Source organism: Sus scrofa, chromosome 13, assembly GCF_000003025.6.
Source record: "Sus scrofa isolate TJ Tabasco breed Duroc chromosome 13, Sscrofa11.1, whole genome shotgun sequence".
Taxonomy (NCBI): Eukaryota; Metazoa; Chordata; class Mammalia; order Artiodactyla; family Suidae; genus Sus; species Sus scrofa.
Genome location: NC_010455.5, coordinates 111,396,121 through 111,416,506, shown reverse-complemented (window position 1 = coordinate 111,416,506; position 20,386 = coordinate 111,396,121). Strand labels below are relative to the sequence as shown.

The 20,386-nt window shown below is 35.2% G+C and overlaps 1 protein-coding gene across 1 annotated transcript in view; it reads left to right on the top strand.

Annotated features, from left to right (window-relative positions):
- Window positions 1–19,139, top strand: part of SPATA16 (spermatogenesis associated 16) — a 212,172-nt gene extending 193,033 nt beyond the window's left edge. Inside the window, 1 exon segment of the mRNA NM_001177914.1 lies at window positions 19,017–19,139. Coding sequence (NP_001171385.1) covers window positions 19,017–19,139 — 123 coding nt within the window.

Genomic DNA, 20,386 nt, shown 5'->3' with positions numbered 1-20,386 from the left:
GATTCATACAGAGTTCAGAGCAATTGACTTGTAGCTCATTCAGTCATTTATGGTATACTCATTATACCTTTCATCCTTTGGAGAAGGGCAAAAATAAAGGTGCCTTTACATTCAGCCCTTTAGGTAAAGGAAGGTATGGGCCAATTATCATTCTGATTATGACTTTCTTAAAATGGTACATGAAGAGAAGGAAACTAGACTGTAATCTAATCTACACACAAATACCTTAAAGCACCAACACACTCATCTCTCTTAGCATCATCAAAACCTTGTGTGTAAAATATATGTGTACTCTGCCAAAATGGCTATCTGTATAAATTCTGTATAAATTCTGTAGAGAATAAATTCTGTAGAAGAACCTGAGATGGTGGTGAAAAGAGGAATATGGACCTGTGTTATAAAGCCTAATCCATAGATAGGATAAAGTTAGGCTTCTTTATTACTGGATTGAAAGGAAATTGAGAGGCTTTTAATTTCCCAATACCTCTTATGTAGAAAAGACTCCCTTCAGCTTCACGGTGATTCACTTCATCATAATAACGATTTTCAGAAGCAACTGGGAAAACTGATTCAAGAAATAAAAGTACATCTCCCTGAGGAACAGAGGTCGCAAATCATTTTTAAAGCCATGACAGTGGGCTTCCACTTCCAGGAATATGGAGTAGACACATTTTCCCTACCCACCACATTAAGTGCAACCTTGGACATCATATGTAAAATAGAAGACAGACTCCAAAAAGTGGATTGAAAAGGGAGGTGACCTAGAGACACACATCCCTATTGACACAGGGATGTGAGCAATAATATATGGTGAGTTCACTTGATTTATTTTTTTCTCACACATTCCACACTTGTTGATGACAAAGCCTGGTAGCCCAAAAACACTAACATGTGCAGACAACAAAAACCCCTAACAAAATCCCACTCCCTCTAGACAAGGGACAGGGAAAATGGCAGCTTAGCAAGATAGAAAGCTCCTATGCCATAATCATTCTACTCCAGCCAAACATCACAGAAAAAAAGTGGTGATTCTACCCCATCCATGTCAGCGAAGCCCAAGTAAGGAGAGAGATTTCTACCCTCATTGGGCTGTAATAAGGTGTCTCAAACTTCCCACCCTGACAAGGTGGTGTCAAAGAAGACCATTAGGGAGCTTGGGTCTTCATATTCACTGGGTGTGGTGTCAGAAGAGGCCAGTATACAGAATTTTCACAATATCCCTCCACTGTGATGTCAGAGGATACCATGTGGGGAGCAGTGATGAGCTACTCCTACATCCCCCAGCCAGGGAGTTATCACTGAAGACCCACTGAGAAGCCTGAATGCTCATTCCAACCCAGAAGTAAGAAGGAGGCCCTCCTTCAAATGTCAATGGAAGCTGAGTATGGAACTTGAACTTCTGTCTGCCCCTGACAGTAATGAAGGCCCTTCCCATCCCTGGCCATAGAAGTGTCAGAAAAATTCAGCTAGAGCAGAAGGCTTAAATAAGATCCATACTCTCCTCACAATACCCCAAATGTCCAGATTTCAATTGAAGGTCATGTATCATACCAAAATAACAGGAAGATATCAAGTGGAATGAAAAATGACAATCAAGTGATGCTAACAAAAAGGCATTTCAATGGTTAGATAAAGCTGTAATTACAGCTAATTATCTGACAAAGACTTTTTCTGCCTTTTTATTTTAATGGCCACACCTGCAGCATATCGGACTTCCCAGGCTAGGGTCAAGTCAGAGCTTCAGCTGCTGGTCTACACCACAGCCACAGCAATACAGTATCTGAGCCAAATCTGTGACCTACACCATAGCTCATAGCCAACACCTGATCCTTAACTCACTGAGCGAGGCCAGGGATCAAACCTGCATCCCCATGGACATTAGTCAGGTCTGTAACCTGTTAAGCCACAACACAAACCCCCTGATAAAGATTTTAAAGTGGCCATCATAAAAATGTTTTAATGAGAAATTAGAAATACTTTAAAACCAACTTAAAAATATGACCTCAGACTATACTACAAAGCTACAGTAATCAAAAGTCTGGTTCTGGCACAGAATAGACACAGAGATTAAAGGAACAAAATAGAGAGGACAGAAATAACCCACACACTTATGGTCAATTAATCTATGACAAAGGAGGCAAGAATATAAAATGGGGAAAAGAATCTCTTCAGTAGTTGGTGCTGAGAAAACTGGACAGCTACATGTGAAAGAATGAAATTAGAACATTTTCTTACACCATACACAGAAACAAACTCAAAATGGATCAGAGACCTAAATATAATGCTGGAAAGCATTAAACTCCTAGAGGAAAACATAGGCAGAACATTCTTTGACATAAATTGTAGCAGTTCATTTTGGATCTGTCTCCTCAGGCAAATGAAACAAAAGCAAAAATAAGCAAATGAGACCAAATTAAACTTGAAAGCTTTTGCCCAGTAAAGACAACCTATTGAATGAAAGAAAATATTTGCAAATGATATGACTGATAATGGGTTCATATCCAAAGTATGTAAACAGATCATACAACTCAGTATCAAAAAATATGATTAAAAAATAAGAAGACCTAAATATTTTCCAAAGAAGACATATGTGAAAAGATGCTCACCATCACTAATCATCAGGGAAATACAGATCATAATTACAATGAGATGTCACTTCACACCTGTAAGGGTAGCTATCATCAAAAAGAATATAAAAAACAAACACTGCTGAGGGTGTGGAGGAAAAGGAATCCTTGTACACTTTTGGTGGGAATGTGAATTGGTGCAATCACTGTGGAAAACAGTATGGAGTTTCCTCAAAAAACTAAAAGTAGAACTACTATATGAGCCAGCAATTTTACTTCTGTGTATATTTATCTAAAAAAATGAAAACACTCTTTTAAAAAGATACATGAATCCCAATATTCATAGCAGCATTTACAATAGCCATTTAGGGAAGCAACCTAAGTGCCCATCAACAGATGAATGGATAAGAAATATATAGTGTATGTGCATATATGTGTATATATATATATATACATATATATGTGTGTATGTATATATATACACACACATATATATATACTGACCCATAAAAAAGAATGAAATTTTGCTATTTGCAACACAGTGGAATCGCTTCTCGGCCTTTTGGCTAAGATCAAGTACAACAGAGTGGATAATCTCGAGAGTATTATGCTTAGTGAAATAAATCAGACAAAGACACTTTATATCTATGTGATCATTTATATGTGAAATCTAAAATATAAGACAAATGGAATGTAACAAAAAGACAGTATAGAGAACAAGCTAAGGGGGAGGGGTGAGAAAGAGGTACAGGATTAAGAGGTACAAACTACTATGTATAAAATAAACTACAAGGGTATATTGTGCAACACAGGGAACATAGCTAAATTTATACTATAAATGGAGTATAATCTATAAAAATTTTGAATCACTATGTTGTACACCTGAGACCAATATAATATTGTAAGTCAACTGTACTGCAATAAAAAATAGAGAATATCAGCAAAGAAACAGAAGACATGGGAAGAACCAAACCAAAATTTTGGAACTGCAAAATATAATAATCAAAATTTAAAACTTGGTGGAGAGGCTCAACAGCAAAAGAAGGGGAAAGAGGAAAGAATCAATGAAATTAAAATGAGACAATACAAATTACCCATTTGGAAAACAGAGAAAATAGGGGGAAAAAAAAGAAAAAGATCCTCAAGGACCTGTAAGTGTATAACAACAGATCTAACATTCATATTATCAGAATCCCAGAAGGATAAGAGAAAATAGGAATAAAAATGTACCCAAAAAAATAATAGTTGAAAACTTACACAATTTGGCAAAAGACATAAAACTATAGATTCAAGAATCTGAGTGAACCACAAACAAGATAAATTCAAATTCACACCAGGATGGAGCTTACTGAAACTTCTAGAAACTAAAGACAAAGAAAGATCTTGAAACAGCAAAAAAAGAAATGATTCACTAACTATAAGGAAAAAACAATTTGAATGAATGATAGTATATTTTTCAGTTAAAAAAATATGGGGGTCAGAGGTGACACATTTTTCACATACTGAAAGAAAATAATTGTCAACACAGAATGCTATACCCAATGAAAAATATCTTTCAGGAATTAAGGGGAAATCAAGTCATTCTTAGATAAGGGAATTTGTCATTAGCCAACTTACCCTTAAAAAAATGGCTGAAAAAAAGTTCTCTAAATAGAAAAGAAACAATAAAAGAACTTTGAAATAGCAAGCAAGCTGAAAGAGCACACCAAGCAAAAATGTGAGTAAAAACAACATACTGTCCACTTCATTATGTTTGATGGTGGAAGCAAAAGTAATAACACCATATAATATAATTCTAAATATACAAGTTCTGTTTGTTCGTTTTTGGTTCCACAAATAAGGAACTTGAAAGTCACCACTCCATCCTAAAAACAAGTCAAAATCTGAACAGACTGAAAAAAAATCAATAACTCTTCTTAGATCTATGATCGAGTGGATGGCACAAAACAAACCACTGCTCCCAAGACAGAAGAGTGACTAACAGGTGAATATATAAGGGAGATGTGACTTTCTGGAGCAGAGATTTATGAGCAGAAACTGCCATGGGATCAGAAAGCCTGAATTATAATTGACAAATTGCTATATGCTCAGTGCAGACAACTCTGAGTGTTAAAAACTTTAGGGAGACCCAATTACAGAGGGAGTCACACAATATTATAAGATTTACCTTCAGATATTCAATCAGCTTCCCACAGTAAATATCAAAGAAAAATCCCCCTGGGCCTCTGGAAGGAGGAGGGGGAAAGGAACCACTCTGAAATGTGCCAGAACACCGTTTTCTTCTTAGCAAGTCCTGTGTTCAGAGCAAACTAGTTAAACACAGCCTCACCTGTTGTGGTATTATCAGGGACTAACTAAGCTAGGGAAGGAAAGTACTCAACACCAGCCCATACTAGCCATCCTATCCCAATTAAGGGGGAGAAAAAAACTGAGGATTACATGCGAATTCACAATCAAGAGGAAAAAACTGAGGAACACTTGTGAAGTTCACAATCCAAAGGTATAGGCTCATTCAAAGACTGGAACCTAATCACAGGACTATAGAATGCTTCCCTTCCTCACACTGATGACCACATTACTAAAGATCTATTTATGGCATTTCCTTTTACCTAGTTTATCATGTCTAGATATCAAGAAGAAAAATTGTAAGGCATACCAAAAGGCAAAGAAAAACACAATTTGAAGAGACAGAGAAATCATCAAAACCAGATGGGATAAAGATGTTATAATTATCAGGCTAGAACTATAACACAACTATGATTAATAAGCTAAGGAATCTAATGGATAAAGTAGATCTTCTCTCTCAACAGTTGATAGAACAGGTCAACAGAAAAACCAGCAAGGATATAAAACTCAGTAATACCATCAACCAATGGGATCTAACCAACATTTATAGAATAATCCACCCAGTAGTATCAAAATACACATTCTTTCCAAGTGTTCATAGAACATTATATCACAATAGATCATATCCTGGTCCATAAATAAACTTTGACATATTTTTAAAAACTGAAATATTATAGAATGTTTCTTCAACTGCAAGAGAATCAAACTGTAAATCAATAATAGAAAAATACCAGGAAATGTTCTAAATACTTGAATAGTCCATGGATCAAAAAATAAGTGTCAAATAGTGGAAAAAAGCACATTGAACTGAATAAAAATGAAAATACAACACTCAAACATTTGTAGGATATAGCCGAAGTAGCAGTGAAAGAGAAATTTGTAACACAAAATACACACATTAAAAAGAGGAAAACTTTCAAATGAGTAATTGAATCCCTAATTCAAAAACCTAGAAAAGATCAAAGTAAACCCAAAAAAATGAATATGGAAGGAAATAATAAAGGTAAGACTAGAAACCAACAAAACAGAAAACAGAAAAATAGAGAAAATAAGTGAAACAGAGAGGCAGTTTTTTGAGGAGATTAATAAAATTTACAAACCTCTAGAAAGAAAAATGAAGAAAAAAGCAAAGAAGACAAAATTATTCATATAAAGAATGAAATAGGATATCACTGTAGACCCTACAGACATCAAAATTATGATCATCTCTCTATATATAAATTTAACAATGTAATCAAATGTACCAATTTTTCAAGAAACACAAAGTACCACAAGTCACCCAATATGAAATAATTTGAATTGCTCTATAACTATTAAGGAAATTTAATTCTAACTTTAAACTCCCCAAAAATAAATTTTCAAGCCCAGCTGATTTGACATCAGTTATATACAACCTCTTTCAAAAAGTGTAAGAGAAGGAAGCATTCTCCATGTTATAAAGTTAGTATTACTTAATATCAAACAGACAAAAATAGTACCAAAAGAAAATAAAAACTCTGCAAATATCCCTTATGAATATAAATGCAAAAGTCTTTAAAATGTTGGCAAATAGAATTCAGCAATATGTAAAAATAATTATATGCCATAACCAAGTGAGGTTCATTCCAGAGATGCAGACAAGGCTGTTTGACTATTTAAAATTCAATGTATCTACCATACCAATAAAATACAGAGAGAAAAGCACTTGATCATATCAATTGATACATTAAAAAACTGACAAAATTTAACACCAATTCATAAAAACTCTCAGAAAACTATAAATAAAAGAGAACCTCCTCAAACTGAGCGTCTACAAAAATCCTATAACTAACATACTTAATCATGAAAGACTGAATGCTTTCTCCTTAAAACAAGGAACAAAACAAAGATGAATGCTCTCAGTGCTGTTATTCAAAATTGTGAAATCCCAGCTAGTGCAGAAAGGCAAAGAAAGAAATAAACGGCATATAGATCAGAAAGGAAAAAATAAAACTTTACCAATACAAAGTCTCAAGGAATCTATAAAAACAAAAGACAAACCAAAGAAAAAAGGTTCCTAAAATAATGAGTTCATTAAGGTGGCAAGATATAAGATAAACATACAAAACTTAATTGTATTTCTATATACTAGTAATAATTGGAGACACTAAAAATTTAAATATAGTACCATTTACAACTGCTCAAAGTGAAATGCTTTGGTGTAAATATAACAAATATATACAGGATTTGTAAACCCAAAACTGCAAAACTGCAATGAAAGAAAGATCTAAATAAATGGAGAGACATGCTGTGTTCATGGTTTGGAAGACTCAACATAGCATAGTCATCGATCTCTCAAAATTGATGGTTTAATGCAATTCCTATTAAAATCCCAGAAAGAAGTTTCATAAATAAAGACAAGACTATTTTAAAATTTATATGGAATGGCACAGTAAAGGAATGGCTGAAACACTTTAGGAGGAGAATGAACTGGAAGGAATCAGTCTACTGGATTTCAAGACCTTTTTTTTTTCTTTTTGGCTATACCCACAGCATGCAAAGTTCCCAGGCCAGGAATCAAACCCACACCACAGCAGTGACAATGCTGGATCCTTAACCCAGAACAAGGGGACTCAAGGCTTTTTAAATACAGCTGCAATAATCAAGACTTTGGGAGTTTCCATCATGGCTTAGTGGTTAACACTAAGTATCCACGAGGACACAGGTTCTATCCCTGGCCTCACTCAGTGGGTTAAGAATCCAGCATTGCCATGAGCTATGGTGTAGGTTACAAACATGGCTTGGATCTGGCATTGATGTGACTATGGCAGAGGCCAGCGGCTATAGCTCCAATTCGACGCCTAGCCTGGGAACCTCCATATGCCACAGGTGTGGCCCTAAAAAGACAAAAAAAAAAAAAAAGACTGTGATATTGGTGGAATGATAGAGACATAGGTCAATGAAAAAAAATTAAAAACCCAGAATAAACTCACATAAATATGCTCAATTGATTTTTTTTAATAAAGGCACAAAAGTGATTCAGTAAAGATAGCCTTTTCAACAAATGGTGCAAGAGTGTTTATACATCCGTCACTTAAAAACAAACCAAAAACAAACAACAAAAACTTAGGTCTCACATTTGAGATAAAAATTGACTCAAATGTAAAACTTTTACTATAAATCAACTAAACTCTAATTAAAAAATAAAATAAATATAAAAACTTTTAGAAAAAATGAAGGAGAAAGCCCTTGGGATCTCAGCCTATGCAAAGAGTTCTTAGATTTGACACCAAAAGAATGATCCATAGAAGTCTAGTTGATAAAGACTTCATCAAAATTGAAAAGTTTTGCTCTGTCTGTCAAAGATTCTGCAACTAGAGATTATCATACTAAGTGAAGTAAGTCATAAAAAGAAAGACAAATCCATATGATACCATTTATATAGGGAATCTAAATATGGCACAAATTAACCTATCTGTAAAACAGAAACAGACTCACAGATAAAAGAGAACAGATTTGTGGTTGCCAAAGGGGAGGGGAGAGGCAGTGGGATGGACTTGGGAGTTTGGGGTTAGTAGATGCAAACTATTACATTTAGTATGGATGGGCAATAAGGTCCTACTATATTGTGCAGAGAACTAAACCCCATCTCTTGGGATAGACCATGATGTAGGATAATATAAGAAAAGGAATGCATATATAGGTATGACTTGAGTCACTTTTTGCACAGTAGAAATTGGCACAACACTGTAAATCAACTATACTTTAATAAAAGAATAATTTTTTAAAAGGATGTAAAGGAGTTCCCATCGTGGCGCAATGGTTAACAAATCCGACTAGGAACCATGAGGTTGCAGATTTGATCCCTGACCTTGCTTAGTGGGTTAAGGATCCGGTGTTGCCATGAGCTGTGGCGTAGGCCGGTGGCTACAGCTCTGATTTGACCCCTAGCCTGGGAACCTCCATATGCTGCTGGAAGAAGCCCTAGAAAAGGCAAAAAGACGAAGGAAAAAAAAAAGGATATAAAGAAGCTACCAGGGTGAGAGAAAATACTTGTAAACCACATGTTCAACAAAAGACAAATATTTATAGAAAGAACTCTCAAAATTCAACAGCTTTAAAAAAAAGTTAATTCAATTTGAAAGTAGGTTAAGACATCAACATACATTTCACCAAAGAGCATGTCAAGTAAATACATTAAAAGACGTCCAACATCATTAGCCATTAAGGAAATGCAAATCAAAATCATAATGAGATAAATTGCTATACACATCAAAAAATGGCTAAAATAAAAATTAGTAGCAGCATTAAATTCTGGTGTGAATGTAGAGAAGTTGGATTACTCGTACATTGTTAGTAGGAATATAAAACAATATAGCCACTGAGGAAAACAATATGACAATTTCTTAAAAAAAAAAAAAACTAATTATGCAACTAACTAGAAATTATACTCCTGGGCATTTATTTATCCCAGTAAAAAAGGAGTCTTATGTTCACACAAAAATCTGTATACAAATGTTCATTGCAACCTAATTCAAAATAGCCAAAAATTGGAAGTAATCTAGATATCTCCAAAGTGTTAGTCCTTAAATTGTGAAGCGTCCATACCATGGAATACTACTCAGCAATACAAAGGAACAAAATGTTGATACACACAACAACCTAAATAAATCCCCAGAGGATGATAGTTATATACTATATGATTCCATTTATATATCCTTCTTAAAAAAATGAAAAAATTATAGAAATGGACCATCAATTAGTGGTTGTCAAGAGCTAAGGAAATGGGGCCAGGAGCAAAGGGTGCATGGCTATAAAAGGGCAACAGAAGAGGTCTTGCAGTAATGGAACTGTTCCATATCTTGACTGTATCAGCATCATTATCCTGGCTCTAATAGTCTACCACAGTTTTGTTACCACCGAGGGCAAAATGCATAAAGAATACACAGATTCTTCCTGTATTACTTCTTACTGATGCATATGAATAAAAAGCTTAAAAATATAAAATTAAAAAGCTTAAAAAATATATAGTCAAACCTTCAGATATATTAACCTTCAGATATATTATGCCATTAAATGTTGAAAAATATTTGAAAAGCTATGATACATTGTTTCCTAAACAATAGCAATTCTGATAGCAATTCTGATTCATAATTGCACTTTATACTAAACATAATAAAAAGTGCTACCATCATGGGAATTTTCTATTAGGAATTGGTAACACAGTTTAGCAGGTAGGGGTTTTTTGGTGCTTTTTGTAACATCTCATGGGTAGATGACTTAGATTTCCACATTGTGATTTTATGACTAAAATACTAACATACCAAATTCACTAAATTAAAATGGAGAAATATGAGGCTTGTTTGTTTGAATCTAGCCAAAAGCTAACAGAAACTGCTATTTTATGGATAATAATAATCATTTGTATAACATCTATCTTCCCATCTGGGCTTTAAGCTCCATAAGTCAGGTACTAGGTCCATGTTGTTTGCCATCTCCAACACCTAGGATATGGCAGACCCTCAATAATCCCACTCTCTGATAGTAGAGCTGAAGTTACCGATGTGTTCAGAAACCAGTATTTTTCCACACTCAAAGTATTGACCGGTATGAAGCATATAAGAAGACTTTTTCTCTTACAAATTAATCACTACTTTCACATACCATCACTTTATTATTATTGTTTAGCTTCAAGACTCTCTAGGCAGGTAATAACAGCCAAAGGTAAAAAGAGCAATGGGTAAGGAGTCAGGAGTGTTGAGACCTGCTTTTGGCCTGGTTATAATCCTGATCCGTGACCCCAGAGAAGTCCCTTGACCTTTCTGAACTTCATTTTTCACCAGTCTTTAGTGTGGAAAGGCTTCCATGGACACATCAAGGACACACCAAGCCAAAAAATCCAATGTCTTGTACACATCAGATTTAAGTTTGTTCGGCCTTAAGATGTGCCTTCACAATTTTCAAATCAGAGGTTATTCTCTTAGATTATACCATTAGGTGAATGACACAGCATGTAGCAAAGTAAGTCAATTTTAGCTTCTGTACTTAGTGAAGTGTAGGAGAGCTGCAACATGTTTTAAGTAAAGCTGGTTCTTTCTTTTTTTAAGTCAAGGAAAGAAAAATGCCGGTTGAAGAAAAAATAGATTCATATAACTAAGAAGAACAGATTGCAAATGATAGAAATTTTCTACAAAGCCCTTAGGGAAATAAAACACAAAGAAATATATAAGCATGTAAGGAAGGAAATGAGCCAGTTTGGGGAGCAGAGGCCTTATTGGACTTTCTTTTTGGTACAGCATCTACTTGCTTAACTATATCAGATGGATGGTCTCCTTGGTCATTCTAGGTCTAATTTTCCCATTTGCAAAATGGGCAGGTATCTATGTGCCAATGCTGACTTGGCATTACCGAGATACGAACATTAGACCAAATGAGTTTGTAGAGAATTTTGTGATGCCAGATGATTGAGGAACTAAAGATCTCAGTAAAAGAACAGATTCTCACCTAACATATGGTTATCAGTCATAATTCACATCAAACAGTTAGGAAATTGTTATCTAACTAAACTCTCAGTACTTTTTAAATTCTTACACACAAAAGTCAGTCTTGACTTCACATAGAGTCAAAAAGTTCAGAACAAAGATGACTTTGAAGTTGTAAAAGAGAAGGCAGCCTGAGAAGTATGGGGGATTTCAAAGTTGAAGTTTTAACAGTATAAAAACAAATAATACCAATTAGGAAGAAAAAATATGGAAGTAACTAAGTAGACAGTATGTATTATAGGAAATTTTCTAGTCAGCTCAGATCTCAAAGTACTTCCGTTCTCTTAAGCAAATATTTATTGAACATCTACTATGTACTGGGCACTGTCCTAAGGTGATAAGCAAAAATATTGAGATGCATGTTTATGAGGAATTTGTATTCTTATAGGAGAGGCAGTTAATGAAAAAAAAATGATTGCCACAAAGCATAAATGTTTGTATAAGAATTATGTACAAAAAATTCTGTTAGAAAAAATGTCAGAATAATGAATTTTATCTAAAGGAATGTGGAGGTGTATTGAGGTGATAGGGGCTGTGTCTTTGCCAGGGCAAGAAACTCATTGCAGAGAAATGGCATCCATAAAAGCAAGGTTGTGAAAGGACCGGGCTATTTGATAGGGGTGAGTCACATAGCATAGATGTGGGCATGAGGGGACTGGGAGTAGAGATATATACAGCAGGAAATATAGATTGGGGTCAGCTTATAAAGAATTGAAAGATACTTAGCTATGTGGTTAGAAAGATAAATCTGGTGCTATTGTGTGGGTTGGAATGCAGCCAGTGAGACTAAAAGCAGGTAGATCAATTAGGGGCCAGTGCAATAAGATATGAAAAATACTATGAGGGCTTGCATCAAGGATTTAAGAGACATTTGGGAAGTAAGAGCTATAGTCTTGAAAACTTCTGTGTTGAGGTTAGAAGGCAGGCAGAGTTAGGAATGACTGTGAAGCTTCTCATTTGAGACAATGATGGTATCTTAATGAGGTAAGGAATAAAATTCAATGAACAGTTTGAGGAAAAAAATGAATGAGCGATTAGTGACAAATACAAGAGGTAGAAAAAAGGTCACAAAATCAGGAATGTGTTAAAAAAAATGGACCTATGTTAATAGACTAGTATTACACTAAAAGCCAGAACGATGCAAAAACTCCTAATTGAACAGAAAAAGCAATCCACTATTTTGTAATCTACAATGTGAAAAGCATTCTAGTAGTTAAAATGTCCTAAGAAAAATTTTTTAAAAATCATGCTTTCATTTATTCAGAACAAAACAGTGCAACCCAAGTTTCTTTGTCTGCTAATTGTTTCACAAGATCCTAAAGAAATTAAAAAATTTATGTGAGTATTCTCATAGGTATGAATTACTATTGTTTAATAGCAGTATTAATAATTCAGTCTGGAAGTGAATGCCCAGAAAATGAAAAACATAAAGTATATATAAAAGTGAAATTTAAAAGCTAAACAACTTTAATAGTCCCTGTGTTTTTGACCTCTACTTTGAAGAATACTGCCTCTGTATCTGTGTGAAGTGTAGGTGTTTGACATGCTTTAAAGTTTTGTGATTAGGTCTCAAAATGCCACCCTATTAAAGGCAGAATTAGGAGAGGGCAGAGATGCAGGGGAGAATATATGAGTTTCTGATAGAACATTTTAGCTGCTAGTTCAGTATAAATCAACGGTGTTCTCAGTTACCCAAAATTGATCTGGTTATTACCTACGATGTTTAAAATATGTCTCAAAGAGAGCAATAGTTTACTCCCTTCTCTGGTCAGGTCCTATCTCATCTGGACTGGCACCCTGCTGTGTCCAGGGTCTTAACTTCAATTGTATGAAGAAAGTTGGAGGATCTGGAGGTGTTGGCTTTGGAGAAAAAAAAAAAAAACATCAGAGGGATCTATGGTATCTTTAGATATATCAACATTGCTATATGAAGGCATGATGAATTTGTTTTGTGTTAGCTCATACATTTAAAAGACAGCACTATCTAGAATTACAAGATGAGTTTAATTCTCAGTTCTTTCACTGGTGATGTGACTTCTGAACTTTAATTTTCTACTCTCTGGTGTAAATAACTAATAATAATCAGAGTCTCTTTACAGAATTTTTGTGAAGATTAAATGGTTTCATATTTGTGGAAAGCTCTTCATAAATGGCTAAGTCTTCCACAAAGATTATAATAGCACATTGTGTAGTGCTTGGTGGTTTCATAACAGGTTCTCAATAACTATTTGCTGAAGCAATAGCTGAATGAGGAAAAAATTAGAAATTACATTAATATTTTCACAACTATATAAAAATGGAAGGGACTTTGGGTTGAGGTATCATGACCCTTATTACCAGAGATTGGAAATCAAGCACTAGATGGGTTTTTTGGCAGGCATGAGTTATTTGAGACATGTGGGGGTTGGATTAAATAAATTTTTAACATCTATTCCAACTTTAAAGTACTGCTTTAATGATGTTTAGTTTGGCCTGAGTTCACTCTATAGAAATGGGCTTAGTGGAAGGAGGAAACATTGCAATTTGTGGACACACTGGAGAAGCACTATGAAAATAAGAGGGATCCAACCATTTCTTGGATTGTATATAAGGAAAGGTATTGAACCAGTTGATATAAACACACACAGATACTACAGTTCTCAGTACTCCATTATACTTCACTTGTAAAATGACTGTATTGATAAGACCTTTATCTTCTCCAGATGTATCAACATTTTATCTTGCATCCAAAGGACACCTATTCTGGATTAGCTTAACAGAAGGTAGTTTATAGCACATTTTCTTTCTTCCTTACCCTATAACCACATCAGATTAAATAACTGCATCAGTACTAAAATGTTTCTTTTCCATTAATGATTTTTTAGCATATTAAAACAGAGGCTTTTTTCTACTGGATTCCAGGATAAAAAGCAACATTTTCACAGATTAAAATATGTTTTCCCACACACAACCACTTCATAGTCACTTTTGGCAGAGGAGTGGTAAAAAGTACTTGAATATTTTCTCCAGTAATCCTTTACTGTAAAATTGGTTTGTATCTTACACGTAGGTGGAAAGTATGGGGATGCCCTGAAGTCAGGAGACCCCTCTGTTCACTTGAGAGATTTCTTGTGAAAGAGAATGGGTGCTGACTCACTGTTCATTTTGTGGTGCTGACTGTGGCTTCATTTGCACATAGACCCATCCTATTTTCATTTAGTAACTGAAGGCATGTGAGCCAGAGATGAAAGCAATATTACTGTTTTCCATTTCTTGTACAAAGGCTAGCCATGAGACCAAGGGCAGTGCTGAGGAAGAAACTGAGTTTTAGGACATAGAGAGTTAGAAACAGGGACAAACTAAGAAAAATGACAAGAATTGCAACATAAAACTGATGAGAGATAACAGTAAAAGACACACAGCCATGGTTAATACAGCTCTGAAAGGGGTGTCATTCAAATATGGTGGAGGGGAAGGAGAGTTACTATGAAGATTTGGGTGACCCTTTCCCTCCAAGAGTCATTTAAAATCAAACACTACCAGAGTTCCCACTGTGGCTCAAGGGGATTGGTGGCGTCTCTGCAGCACTGGGATGCTGGTTCGATCCCTTACCCAGCACAGTGGGTTAAGGATCTGGTGTTGCCACAGCTGTGGCTCAGATATGATCCCTGGGCCAGGAACTCCATGTGCTGCAGGGTGGCCAAAAAAAAAAAAAAAAATGAAGAAGAAAAAACAAAAATCAAGCACTACTGTGATGAGTTGAATGTTATTCCCTCAAAAGTCCTATGTTGAACTCCTAGTATTTCAGAATGGGCCCTTATTTGGAGATAGGGTTTTTATAGAGGCCAGCAAGTTAAAATGAGGTCTTTGGGATGGGTCTTAACCCCAAATGACTGGTGTCCTTATAAAAATGAGATATTTGGACATGCTACTCACATAGGGAGAGTAACATGTGAAGAAGGGAGACATTGGGGTGATGCTCCTGCAGCCAAGGTATAATAAAGATTGCCAGCAAACCACCAGAAGCTAGGGGAGAGGAAAGGAACAGACAGCACTCAGTTGTACCAACCCCCATGATACTTTGAGTTTGGACTACCAGCCTCCAGAACTGGGATGAGAAATTTCTACTGTTTAAGCCACCTAGTTTGTGGTCCTTTGTTATAGCAGTCTTAGCAAATTAATACTGCTGTAGACAGTCCTCAACATATGATGGTTCAACTTTTAATTTTTCAACTTTATATTGATGCAAAAACAATTTGCATTCAGTAGAAACTGTACTTTGAATTTTGATCTTTCCCTGGGCTAGTGATATGAGGTCAGATACTCCCATGACGTGGGGCAGCAGCAGTGAGCCACAGCTCCCAGTCAGCAACATGATTCCCAGGGTAAACAACCCATACACCTACAACCATCCTGTACCCATACAATCATTCTGTTTTTTAATTTTATTATAGTATTTGATAAATTACATGAGCCATTCAACATTTACTATTAAAATAGGCTTTGTATTAAGTGATTTTGTCCAACTATAGGCTAATATAAGTGTTCTGAGTACATTTAAGGTAAGCGAGGCTAAGCTATGATGTCCAGAAGATTAGGTTATTAAACGTATTTCCAACATATGATATTTTCAACGTATGATGGGTTTGTTGAGATGTAACCCCATGGTTAAGATGAGGAAGATCTGTACTAAGCCATAAAGCTCATTTAAGTTCTAATCCCCTCCCCCCTGCAAACATGACTTTGGTGATTTTTACAATTCTCTTTTCCTATTGGTTGATGCTCCCTACCTTATTGGTACCCCCCAACCCCGCGCCACCCCTGCACAGGCTTAGTATTCATTGGGAACAAGTGTTTATTTCCAATAATGACAGTGAGAGGCAGTTGGTCTCAAACAAAAACGCATGGGTAAATTACACTGAGAAGGCAAGCACTGGGCTTGAAATGGGGCTTCCTATTGGATTTCATGTAGTCTGGATGAAGGCGGAAAGATTAGATGTGTTTATAGGAGTTGGATATACATGTTCATGCCTTAGGGATTGGAGAACTCAAAGGATTTTTTTAAAATAAAGCTCCTAAAGATTCCTTTAAGAAGAAAAAAGTTAGATGAAATAAGAATCAGAGCCTCAGGAATAAATATCATGTTTATATGAAGTTAGTGCTGGTTAGAGAAAGAGGATGTGTTTCTAGTGATTAGCAGTGTGGACCAAAATCCTCTTGACAAAACAGCCATTTCACTCCAAAACAGTGGATTTGATAACCTTAGTTTCCTTGCTCTGTTCCAGTTTACTTTCCAAACCAAATGCCTTTAAATATTTATCATCCAAAATAGTTTGAATTTTAATTCTTATTAGAATGACAATTGTTTTCAAACAGGCTTGAAATTAACTTCTAAAATAAATTTAGTTTCTGAAATGTAGTTGTTTCTGCTATTCATAATATAGCAGTTTCCATTAGATTTTGGCTAGCATTCAAACAAACAAGCCTCATATTTCTTCACTTTAATTTAGTGAATTTGGTTATTAGTATTTTAGTCATAAAAGCATAATGTGGAAATCTAAGGCGCCTACCCATGAGATTTTACAAAATGTGCAAAAAAAAAAAAAAAAAAAAAAAAACCGCCTTCCCGCTAAACTGTATTACCAATTCCTAACTGAAAATTCCCATAATGATAGCACTTTTTATTATGTTTTGTATAGAGTTAAAGTGCAATGATGAAGCCTTGCTATCAGAATTGCTATTGTACAGAGAACACTGCACGGTTATGCTCAGAAAACTAAAAGATGTACCACTGCTAAGGCAAATGGAATGACAGGAGAAAGAATTAGAGACACAGGTGTAAGCAGATAACCCAGGGTTCTGTAAGCCATGGTAAGGGCTTGGGAACCCATTTACATATTTTAAGCAAGGGAAAATATGACAAGATACACATTTTTAAAAGATCATTCCACTATCATTAAAAGAATGGGTTGAAAGGATAGCATGTAGAAAGACCTGGTAGCAGGTCAACACATTGGCCCGGTGAGCTATGCACATGGTCTATACTCTTGACCTCCCAGCTTAATTCAGCAGTGCTCTCTATTCCAGTAACACATCTGTGTTTCTTCTTCACTTTTTAAATGAAAGGCAGCCCTGTTAGTCAACACTGCCCTTAATACACACAATTTTTTAAAAAAATGGAAGCCATCTAATGGTTATTTTAAAACAGTTCTGTACCATTGGAGGAGGCATATTTTTTGGTTTCATTAGGGTTTTAATTTAAATTGCATTGGACTAATTGAAAACATTGTCAATGTAAAGAGCTTTGATTTCAATGATACATTTTCAGTGCAAATAATGTGAGCCATCAACTCAACTATGGAAGTTAACAGTAGAGTACCATCCATTATGTTGGTTTTGATTGTGCTCTGTTCACTTTTCACTTATGGTTTTGGAGTAAGTTGGATAGTATAAATGGATGGAATACATATAATAATGCATTGACTTTATGACAGGATCCAAAAATATTTTGTCAAATAATTTTGATGATTGCAGCAATTATTGGATATCATAAATAACAATGTACTTGGACAACTTTACCTGAGGTAATTTTAAGTTTGCAAAAGAAACTGTTTTCACATAAATAAGTTATCTTATTTTCTTAAAGAAACAAAGGACAGTTTATCTGTGTGATATAAGAGCTAACATAACATAGATGTATATAACCATTTATTATTCTCTTTCTGACAATCTCAATTATCTTTTGGATATTACTCTAAGTGATAAATCAAGTGACTTAAAAGTAGAGCTCAAAATTGGAAAATTGAACTTGTCATGCTTTTATCTCAAGTAGATGATAAGTTCATGCACCTTGAATAGTAAGTGTTCTAGCTTTGAGCTAACTTTACGACAATGGGTCCTTCAGTAAGTGACTTTAGACTAATATAATATGCAGGTTCTGGGAGTCTGGGTTAAGTATGAATTGTTATTCATTATCAGGGCTCAACTTGGCATCTGTGTAAATAAGCTCTTTTACTCTGACAAACAGTATCATACATTCAACCAGCTGTCATTGAATAATTATGAGTTTTCTTTGAAGAAACGCTAATAATTTATCTTTGAGAACTACTGTTTTTTATATCACTATTTTATCCTTTGTTTTCAACTTTTCCTTTTGATTTAAAAGAGAAATGGCTCTTGCCAAAACAATGTGGAATATTCATTTTTTATCCCAAGTTAGCCAAGGGCATACCAACACTAGAACCTCTGGTTTTGAGGGGGGAAGTTTTTGTCTGTGTTCATTCTACTTTTAGAATAATGGAATAATTTTTCACCATTTCTTTTTGAAATCCCTGGTTTTACTGACCATTAAAGACAGCAGGTAATGATATCCCCCATTCCCATACCCAATATTTAGAACCAAGTGGTAAAGCCAATTCCTGCATGTCTGCTTCATGTTCCTAAAACAAGGGACCCTGAAATGAAAACAAAAGGAGGCTCTTATGTCGAATTGCATGTGTCTCTGCCAGTTCTTTTCCAACATGGACCTGTAGGTGCCATTTACTTTTAAATTTCTCCCAGTCTTCCTAAGTACACAAAACCTGAACAAACAACAACTCTTGTTGTTTCTGTTTATTTCTTCCAGGTTGGACAAACTGAAGACTTTCTATACCAATTAGAGGATAGTTTCTTAAAAACTAAAAAACTGAGAACTGCTCGAAGACAAAAAACCAAAATGAAGCGGCTTCAAACCACCCAGCAGAACTAAGTCCCTGGGGAGCAGGCACTTCCACCAGGACATCCCAGAGGGGTAATGGCTTCCTGCCAGCCTGACCGTGACAGCCCAGCAACAAAGGCCTCCCCCCAAAAATGAGCTGGTTCGTCTTCAGCGAAGACATTCTATACTTTGTTAATCTCAACTTGCAGCAATAAATGTTCTCAGCAAGTCTTATTTGACTCTTTTTTCAAATTCGTCTTAGTCACACAGCTTATAAAATAACCATGGCTGCCTCTTTCACCCATCTTGTTCTTTCAACACCAGCTCAAGTATGCCAGGTCTACCCAAGTACACTCTCAGTATATGTCCATATTCAAGCGTAGTACCAAAGTATTAATCACATGCCATATAGAGAGACAGGCAATATAAATGCAGATTTTAAAAATTACAAAACTGATAATATGCTTTCTCCAGCCTTAAAGAGAGCCATATGTGGTATGCCTGATATCCTCAGTTATCTCATTAAAATCTGTATTCTTTCCTCAGATCCTTTATATCCCTTCCCTTAAATGACTCAACACAAATACACATATTTGACAAGGCAGTGAGTCAATAGCCATTTCTCAAGACCTCAGTTAATACCAACAAGGGGTTTGAAGATAGAGTAAGAAGGCAGAAGTTAGATACAGAGTAAAACAGACAAGAAAATGTAAACCTTTTTTAAAAATAATGGAAAAATGAATAAGATGACAGAGCTCATTGATAATAACATGAAAAGGAAAAAAAATAATAAAATCCTTAGTGCTGAATATTTCATTATACAGTGAGATTGTAAAGGAATCAATAATTTGGCCTTAAGTGTATGTTAAATTTATGTAATCATATTTATGCAAGGCATAAATACTTTTAATTTTTGAAATAAATTAAGGCTTTGGTTTCTCTGAAAACCATTTGCTTAATTCTTACCTTCAATAAATAGTTTTCTCTTTTCTACCCCATTCGCTCAGAGAAATCATCATTGCTTCATGTTCCTTCTGGCTGATTGTAGTAAAAGACAGTGGCATTTAAAAAACTCTTTTCTGAGGTCATATACCATGACCAAGTGGAATTCACCCCAAGTTCACAAGGATGGTTCAACATACACAAATCAATGTCATACACCACACAACCACAAAAAAGAAAAGTCAAAAACCACATGATCATCTCAATAGATGCAGAAAAAGCATTTGACAAAATCTAATATCCATCCATTCATGATAAAAACTCTTACCAGAGTGGGTATGGAGAGAACATATCTT